The sequence below is a fragment of the Thunnus maccoyii genome, chromosome 1 (genome assembly GCF_910596095.1).
Source record: "Thunnus maccoyii chromosome 1, fThuMac1.1, whole genome shotgun sequence".
Lineage (NCBI taxonomy): Eukaryota > Metazoa > Chordata > Actinopteri > Scombriformes > Scombridae > Thunnus > Thunnus maccoyii.
Genome location: NC_056533.1, coordinates 1,653,504 through 1,662,788, shown reverse-complemented (window position 1 = coordinate 1,662,788; position 9,285 = coordinate 1,653,504). Strand labels below are relative to the sequence as shown.

At 38.9% G+C, this 9,285-nt stretch overlaps 1 protein-coding gene across 2 annotated transcripts; it reads left to right on the top strand.

The window, feature by feature from the left end:
• On the top strand, positions 1-5,467 carry selenos (selenoprotein S). Of its 2 annotated transcripts, none has more exons than XM_042409163.1 (6): positions 1-311; positions 1,399-1,527; positions 3,086-3,192; positions 3,287-3,376; positions 4,288-4,360; positions 4,800-5,467. In XM_042409163.1, exons 1-6 carry the CDS (start codon positions 212-214, stop codon positions 4,877-4,879), a joined length of 579 nt encoding a protein of 192 aa, XP_042265097.1. In that variant the 5' UTR covers positions 1-211; the 3' UTR covers positions 4,880-5,467. The 2 variants fall into 2 exon arrangements, with proteins under 2 accessions (XP_042265097.1, XP_042265092.1); XM_042409158.1 differs by having other exon boundaries at positions 3-311; positions 1,396-1,527.
• The last annotated feature ends 3,818 nt before the right edge of the window (positions 5,468-9,285 follow it).

The window sequence follows — 9,285 nt, the reverse complement described above, 5'->3', positions numbered from 1 at the left end:
GAATGCTCGGGTTTCCCACAGTACTGAAATGCAGCACGAGGCAAACACGTCATCCTAAATGTTGCTCAGCGTTTTAAGTTTAGCTAGTCTGTTAGCTAGCAACACAGGAAGGAGAACCCACCACGTTCAGTCATTTTAGAGCCGGGTTGCTAATCGACACGGGGGACACGTATTTCGTGGTCTTCACAGACAGCGTTAGTGTTGCTCTGAAATGGAAGATGTGGAAATTACAGATGTAGATGACGGTGACTTGCCTCAGGTGGAGAAGGCGCCCGTCAAAAACCAGGATCTGACTTTCCTCAGCCTGTCTGGTAAGTTGGCATGATAACACGACTCATTTATTTTTATGTTGGAATACTGTGGTTTATAGTAACGTTAACGGGAAAAGAGTATCTTGTGCTATCGATTGGGAGTTTTATGTTTTGAGGCGTGATGGCCACTTGGCTGGCGATGGGAAATGGAGTAATAAGTAGTATGCTAGTGGTTAGCACTGTATATTATGAATTACACTCATCAGCTGGTTGAGTTTAGCCAGCTGCTGCACTGTTATCATGGATGTATTAGAAGATCTTATTTTACATCCATGACTGTGATTCCCGTGTATCTTGTCCTCTCAGGATGTTAACGTCAGTACTTTGTGCCACTTGAGGCTCAACAAACCAAAAATGTAAATCTAAAATATCACACGTAAGATGATAGTTAATTACTTCTCCATTATTACCCTCAGTCGGCCCTATGAGGCGAACAACAGTCCACTATTGACCCAAAGTAAATCTTTAATAACACTTTTGAAAATACCATGAGATTTATCAACATAGAGACATACAAAACAACCAAGGCACTAAATAGATCCTACAAACGACAGTCAAAAGATAACAGCAACACTAAATAAAATCTTAGGCGGAGAAGCAGCATGACCAGCAGTCCACAAATAAGAAGCCTCTCCCTGCAACAGGAACCTAGAGCATTTAACCACTGCCTGTCCTGGACCAGGTGCACCTCACTGAGGACTGATAGGTGTGGAAGACCTCGGCGGAGCAAGAGTCAGGAGAGGAAAAAGGACAAACAGCACCAGGAACACATTCAGCCGTAACACACCCACCCTTAAAACAATGAATAAATAGTTTGCCACACAATCACACACAAGTACAAAAACATTTCAAACTCAACGCGGCACTAGTACAGCACATCAGAGTTCACCAGGACAAATTACCATCATACTATTTATTCATTGCATTGCATTTCACTTGAAATGAGATGAGTGCTACTTACCAAGGCTGTATGTTAAAGGTACAGCTGTACACATACAGCCGTAACATCAATCATCATTTTAATGCAATCTGTTTTTAATAAACAAATACGGTAGTCAGAAGTGTTTGCTCATTTCCCTCCCAGCAGGAAATCTTCTGTCTGAGTATGGATGGTACCTGCTGGCTGTGACTGTGCTGGTCTACCTGATCATCCAGCACCTGAGCAAGAGAAGATCCAGCCAGAACCCCCGCAGCCCACTCCCACAAACACCACAAGGTCAGCACCAGCATGTACCAACACCTTATATTGTACAAAGGTCAGATCAGATCAGAATTTCATATTTTAGAGGTCCATTTTAAACACAGTGTAGGGCTGAGCAGTATTGGAAAAAAATCACACTACAATGTTTTTGGTTTTTGCAGTCTACTTTTTTTTTGTAATCCTTTTAAGAAAGCCAAATAGCTTCATTGGATATAGAGTATGTAGCTGTTAGGTTCTGTGGCACCAGTTAGAAAGAAGTAGTTCCTGTGTAGTGATTATGATATATGGGACACTGTTTCTGTGAAGATGTAGAAGTATATTTAGTCTATATACCCTTCTAGATCAGACGTCATAATGTGCTTCACAGGACAAGACGTAAGATAGAAATGATTTTTAAAAAAAAGGAGATGAAAATAAATAGGGCCCGGCCGATACTGGAGTTTTGGGGCTCATACCAATATCAGGAGTAAAAAAAAATTCCAATCTAGATATATAAGCTGATAATCTTATCTCTTAGCACATTATATCAAATGTGCTTATCAAACACTTGTGATAAGATATGTAATGGAGACATGATATTTTATAGTTTAACAATGACATCAGTGCAGTGAAACTGTAAACTTCACTGGGAATTGAATCATTATAAATAACTATAAATAAATATAGAACACAGAACAAACAACATGTATGTATGTTTTAAACTTGAATTAAGAAAAAGGATCAAATATACATAAAATGTTGCCTATATAACTTTAAAAAAATAGATAATATATCAGCGCATATCGGACAACATATATTCCAATACTGATATATGTGTCCATGTATACCAGGACATGCTGTATCTCTCTGCTGTGGCTCAGTAAGGAAACACTAACTAATGATTCTTTTCACACTTAATAATCTGTTGATTGTTTTTGTCCAATTACAGTTTTTCCTCAATTGCTTAAGCATGTTTTTTTGGAAGACTGTTGCAGTTCTTAAAACACTCATCTGTGTATATTCCTTCTTTGCAATGAAAATAAAGGATTTCTATTCTATTCTACACTTCATCACTTCCACCAAAATGATACGTCCCCTTTTTATCGTCGCTTAAATCAAGAGTGTCAAATGTCTGAGTAACTATGTCAATATGACAGAAGTTCTCTTATATTTCATTGAGACTTCCATACATCCACCCAAAAGAAAAAGTCAAACATCCTCTGCAGCCAACAGGCCTAAAGAGAACAGAGAAATATGAAAGTACAGTAAAAACAAACATCTTAAACACAACAAATGCATGTAAATAAGGGATGATGTAAATGCCATCCACATACTCCTGTCTGTCTGCTCACACACTTACATCAGATATTTGCCTTTACAGTATACACAAAAGTGTTTTTGCAGAATCCTGGCCTACATGTCTCTGCCATGAAGAACATCCCTCTTCCCTCCTGTGTGAGTGGGCTGTATGTGTCCCCGTATGATGTCTGTCTGATTCACGTCCAGAAACTGCGGCACCTATGTAAAACTCAGTTTCACCCTCTGTGTGTACATGTGTTTTGATCATCATGATTTTTTAAATGTTTTTCTAAAGATGCCGTGTTAGTGGCAAGAAGACAAGAAGCCATGGAAGCAGCTCGGAGAAAGATGCAAGAGGAGCTGGACGCCAAGGCAGCCCTCTTCAGAGAGAAGCAGACACAGGTGCGGTACTGAAGCACGATGTTTGTCCTCATCAGCAAGATGATGAGTCTGTCCACGATACCTAAACTGAATGTGTACTGTGTTTGCTGAGCAGCAAGAACAAGAGAAGAGGAGGCAGAAAATCGAGATATGGGAGAGTATGCAACAGGGAAAGAGTTACAAAGGAGCCACAAAAGTCTCTCAGGTGAGTTTCATCACCTGGAACTTTGTCTTTTAACATTGCTATGCCTCTCCACAGAGATGAAATGTGCAAAAAAAAAAAAAAAGTGTTTTCAGTTTCTCCATTTGTAGTTTTTAGAGTAAATTGAATTCTTAAAGTTGTAATCTGTCAGATTTCTGTCCTGGTTGATTTGACGACAGCTTTGGTTACAGTGTGGTTTAATACTACAGCAAACACTCAGATAGTACTCTGCCAGAAGAGCAGCTGATGTATCTGTTAACAGCTCAAGCAGGCAAACATATTGTTTTAATAAAGAATAATAATAATAATCACAACATTGGTCTGATGTCATGCAGTACACAGTGAAGTTGGTTAGGAGTCTCTTCATCTAAGGTCTGAAACACACACTTCAAACTAAACTATAGATGGATTTCACGCGTTGTTGCACGCGTCACCTGAAAATTGCAGTTGGGGTTGCTATCACATGAAACGATCATGCTGAGCAGCGTCTTTTATTCAGACAGGAATTCTTCCTCCGTGAGTGATTCAAAGGACACACAACGCGTCTTCTGTGTTTTCTCTTCTGTGCAGTAAGCACGTTATTCTCTGACATATTAAATACTGATCTGCTGTCACAACAGAAGCACACAGTTTTTTTTTTTGCCAGTTGAATGATTTTTCTGTCTGGATAACATTACTCTCTTTGGTCTCCTCTGACTCGCATCACTTCGGTGTGTCTCTGTGACGTATGTCTCCGTTATTAGACGACTACTCCGGTATAGAAGTATGGAATAGTGATCATAATAGTTTTGTGAATACTCTTAACCAAGGTTAACAGCACCACAGAACAGTGTGTGTTTTCAAATGTGCCCACATTGGTGTGGATATGATCTGAGTTTCTTACTGCTGAATCTGATGAATATATTTCACTGCAGACCACTGAAGAGGCCAGTTCATCAACAGCTGTGCTGAAACCAAAGAACAACAAAAAGCCACTTCGCAGTGCTGGTATGTATTTCACAGGATTGGAGCTGAACCACACACTCCTTTTAAATATTCAGTGGGAAGGAATTTAATTATGGGTTAAAGGGCAGGTTCACAATTTTTTTTTATTGTGAACCTGCCCTTTAATTGTGTGTCGCTAGTTCCTGCTTTTGGTTTTTTTTTAATATGGTGGTTTTAATTTTTAAAAATATCGGCCATTCTCTTTTATAATGTACCTGGAATTATAATTCTATGGTCTCCACCCATGTATACTGTGCTTTCCCTTTAATAGACAAACTGATCTCATTCATCAATTATTGACATTAATTTCCTGTGGCCTCTACTTTGCCACCTTGATCAGTGTTAAAAGGTAACATAACCCTAGTATTTCACCGCCCTCTCTGGTTGAAAGTTTCAAGCTTGTGTGTGTGTGTGTGTGTGTGTGTGTGTGTGTGTGTTCCAGACTACAATCCTCTGACTGGAGAGGGAGGAGGCTCCTGCTCCTGGAGACCGGGCAGGAGAGGGCCGTCATCTGGTGGATGAGGTTAAAGAAGGTCAGAGACATTGGTCTGCGTGACCTTTGACCTCTGACATCCTCAAGTGCACACTGACTGACTGAACCAAGCTGACAATCTCACCAAGCCCACACATTAAGATTTTTTTTTTTTTTTTTAACTTGCTCCATTGATCAGTTTGCATCATTAATAGCATATACCTGCTGTCCTGTTTGATTTTATTTACTGTCTAATCTCTGCGCTGCAGCCTTGTAAAGCATCACATTTATTGTGTGATTATATTGAATCACGCTGTCCAGGGCTAAATGTATTGTGGAGTTGAAAGCTTGTAATGAAGCCTTTCCTGTAAATGGTACCTAACCAGCAGGTTTGGCTGATAAATTTCACAGTCAGTGCATTTTTTCTAATATTTTCATATGTTTATCAGTGTGTACCTCCATAGTTTTAGAGTTGATGTAACTACAGCGATTGTAGCTGGAGGACAGATGGTTAATTACAACAACTAATATGTTCTCATTATATAGTTACAGACATTTTCATCTGTCAAAATGTAAGGAGGATATTGTACTGTTGCACACATTTTTATGCAATAAAGATAAAGATATGGTCACAGGGAGTTTGAAATTGTCCAGTTGGGAATCCAATGCTTTTGTAGCTGTCTTTAGTAATGAGTGGAACGGCACAGTGATGAATGGAATCCAGTGGTTTAAGAGTAGTGGTGAGAAGTGTAATGGAATGTGAGTATCATGATTTTTCTGTTATTAAAGCAGAAACAGGTTCTGTTCTGGTACAAGAATACAATGTGAAGTTTTAGGGGTCTCTTCTGTTTTTGTTTTTTTTTCATTGTTTTTAAAGGAGACATTATGCTTTTTGTGAATTTGTTATTTATACACTGCTATGATGTCACATATACATAGAGTATAGACATACAGTAAACATTTACGCATGAGGCACAACAACGTAACTTCATTTATTATCTATCTATCTTATAGCATTTATAGTCAATGACAGTGTTTTTATATTGATGCAGTAGGGGCAGATAATATAGATATAATAGTAGAAGTGAAAAAGTTGTTTTCTGGTTTTGGTTTAATTTATATTCCAATGGCGATTTGAAGAAGAAAACGGGGAAAGCACTTGAATTTCTGTTTTTTTTTTTTAATTCATATGAAAAACGTATAATCCATATATTTTTTTATCCTGTTATCAAACAAGCTGAACACAGCTTTGGATACACGGGCAGCTGTGGATGTGTAATGTGAGTAATCATTTGAGTTTGTGAATGGTGCATCGCTTGCTTCCGCAAGGAATTGTGGGACGTAATTATCTCCTTTCCTTGGTAAAGGATGTCCAGGTGTATCCTATGCTAAAGGATATTACAGAGGAAGCATTGAAGCACCTGTCCTTAATATTTAGAGAATGCGACCAGCTCTTATCATGGCTGCATCTTAGATACTTCCAGGTCATTTCATTCAGTGAACCTTTCTAAGCAAAAAAGACTATTCGACCGCAGCCCAAGTATGTTAGCCATGGTGTTAGTTTGTCTCATGGGTCTGTTTTTTTTTTTTTACTATTTTCTACATTGAAGAAGAATACTGAAGACATCAAAACTATAAAATAACACATATGGAACCATGTAGTAAACAAATCAAAATATCTTTTATATTTTAGAATTCTAGTAGCCACTGTTTGCCTTGATGACAGCTTTGCTCACTCATTCTCTCAGCTTCATGAGGTAGTCACCTCAAATGCTTTTCAATCAAGGTGAGCCTTGTCAAAGGTTGTGTTTGAGGCTATCAGTTGTGGCATACCAACGCGGTGTTGATATATAGCAAATAGGCCTATTCCACTACTGTAGTAATCCATATTATGGCAATAATCACTCAACCAAGTAAAGAGAAAGACAGCCCATCATTACTTTAAGACATGAAGGTCAGTCAGTCTGGAAAATTTCAAGAACTTTGAAAGTTTCAAGTGCAGCTGCAAAAACCATCAAACACTACAATGAAACTGGCTCTCATGAGAACCGGCCCAGCAATGGAAGACCAAAAGTTCCCTCTGCTGCAGAGGAGAAGTTAATTAATAAATTAGTTACTAGCCTCACAAATCTCCAATTAACAGCACTTCAGATTACAGCCCACATAAATGCTTCTCAAACTTCAAGTAGCAGACACATCTCAACATCAGCTGTTAAGAGGACACTGCGTGAAACAGGCCTTCATCAAATTGCTGCACAGGAACCACTCCTGAGGGAGAACAATAAGAAGAGAATTGCTTGAGCCAAGAAACACAAGGAATGGACATTAGAACAATGGAAAACTGTACTTTGGTCTGATGAGTCCAAATTTGAGATGTTTGATTCCAACCGTTGTGTCTTTGTGAGACTCAGAGAAGGTGAACAGATGGTATCTGTGTGTGTGGTTCCCACCGTAAAGCATGGAGGATGAGTGGGGATGGTGGGTGGGGGGGAATTCAGAATTCAAGACACACTTAACCAGCATGGCTACCATAACATACTGCAGTGACATGCCATCACATCTGGTTTGTGCTTAGTGGGACCACTAGTTGTTTTCCAATAGGACAATGACCCAAAACACATCTCCATGCTATGTAAGGGAGGGGTATTTGACCAAGTACGACAGTGATGGAGTGCCTCGTCACATGACCTGGGCGTCGACAATCGCCTGACCTAAACCCAATTGAGATGGTTTGGGTTGAGTTGGACCGCAGAGTGAAGGAAAAGCAGCCAATAAGTGCTCAGCAGATGTGTGAACTCCTTCAAGACTGATTGAAAAGACGTCCAAGTGACAACCTCATGAAGCTGGTTGACATAATGCCAAGAGTGCGCAAAGCTGCTATCAAAGCAAAAGATGGCTACTTTGACAAATCAAAAATATGAATGATATTTTGGTTTGTCAAACACTTTTGTTTACTACATGATTCAGTATGTGTTATTTTATGACGTAGAACATACTAAAAAATAAGAAAAACCCTTGAATGAGTAGGTGTGTCCAAACTTTTGACTGGTAGGCTACTGTGTGTGCCCACGCTAATGAAGGAACATGTCATCCAGTGCAGCAGTGTGCCTCATTGATGTGTTTTTAATATTTTTTGGACAACAATGGAGCTCTATGGCACAGAGGAATAAGATGTATCAGGCTTTGGATACACACAATACTTATTAGTAGATCAGTTCATTGTTGGTTTGGATCTGCAAATGAGATTTGTTTACAATAAGAAAATATAGAAAATCACCACTACATTATACTTTAAGTGTATGAGCCTACAGGTAAGCAGACAAGTTAGACCCACCTCTGAGATGTGCCAATACACAGAACACATTACACCTATGATTTGTAATTAAAATCATGTTGTGCATTAGTGCCAACTAGCCCCATCACAGGGTTGGTTGGCACAATGTTAAAATGCTATGGTTACTAAAAATGAAGCAACCAATTAAAACAACTTGAATATTTAATTCAAACAAGAACCAAAAAACATGAACCTTTAATAGAATATCTGCTCATTTTGAAAACCAAACATTTTAAGCAATTCATCAGTAAGAATGTCTAATTACTTTTTCCACTGACCATTCAAAATAATAATAATTAACTGACAATATAAACATTGTTTTTAATCTTTCAAAATACCCCAACAAAATATACATTAACAGTTACAAGTTCATGAACGAGAAAGCTATTGTTAAAACATTTGTCATTATAAACAATTATCTTTCAAAAAAATGTAAATATCACATAAACATAACACTAGTGAAGCCAATAAAAGCCCATTACACCATAGTTTGTACAACATACATTTTCCCTGAAATGTGATGATGTACCCTTAGTTTTAAAATTCACAGCCATGAACCTACAATAGGCCTATAGTTATTTCTCCTTGTCTAACTCTCTCTCTCCTCGTGTGTGTGTGTGACTGATCTCAGTCTGACTCTGAGTCACAGGAGTCATAGTGGTACTGGGATTTGGGTTTTTTACAGTGGTACTGGGAGTGTTTTTTTGGAGATGGGGAGTGAACAATATGCCCACTTTTTACACATAACTAACTGAATCCAGAATTCCCCTGGCCGGCTGTTGGAGAAGGGCTCAATACACACAATACAGTATTACTCCTCTGACTGATGATGACTCACATCTTGTCTTATTAGCAGCGGGAGCTTTGACCTTTGGAGTTTTGGGTTGTTTCTTGCTGTTTTTGGATGGTTTTTTGTTTTGTTTTGTATTTTTTTGGCTCTTTTTTGCATTTTCTTTCTCCTCCTCCAAATCTTTCTACATGGGTGTGTCTGTCGGAGTGTCCATTTTCCTTTTTCTCCTGACAGCACCTCCCACTTTCCTAGGCCCAGCTTTGGAGAAAGGCCACAGTTCCTTAGGGGAAACCCTCCCAGTGCTGCTGGGTCCAGGCACAGCATTGTCCAGG

What these genes read in the sequence shown, in the direction of transcription:
- selenos (XM_042409158.1), top strand. Translation starts at nt 212, where the DNA reads ATGGAAGATGTGGAAATTACAGATGTAGATGACGGTGACTTGCCTCAG. An exon ending in GACTTTCCTCAGCCTGTCTG is followed by an intron (nt 312 to 1,395) that starts GTAAGTTGGCAT and finishes TTTCCCTCCCAG; the next exon opens with CAGGAAATCTTCTGTCTGAG. An exon ending in ACTCCCACAAACACCACAAG is followed by an intron (nt 1,528 to 3,085) that starts GTCAGCACCAGC and finishes GTTTTTCTAAAG; the next exon opens with ATGCCGTGTTAGTGGCAAGA.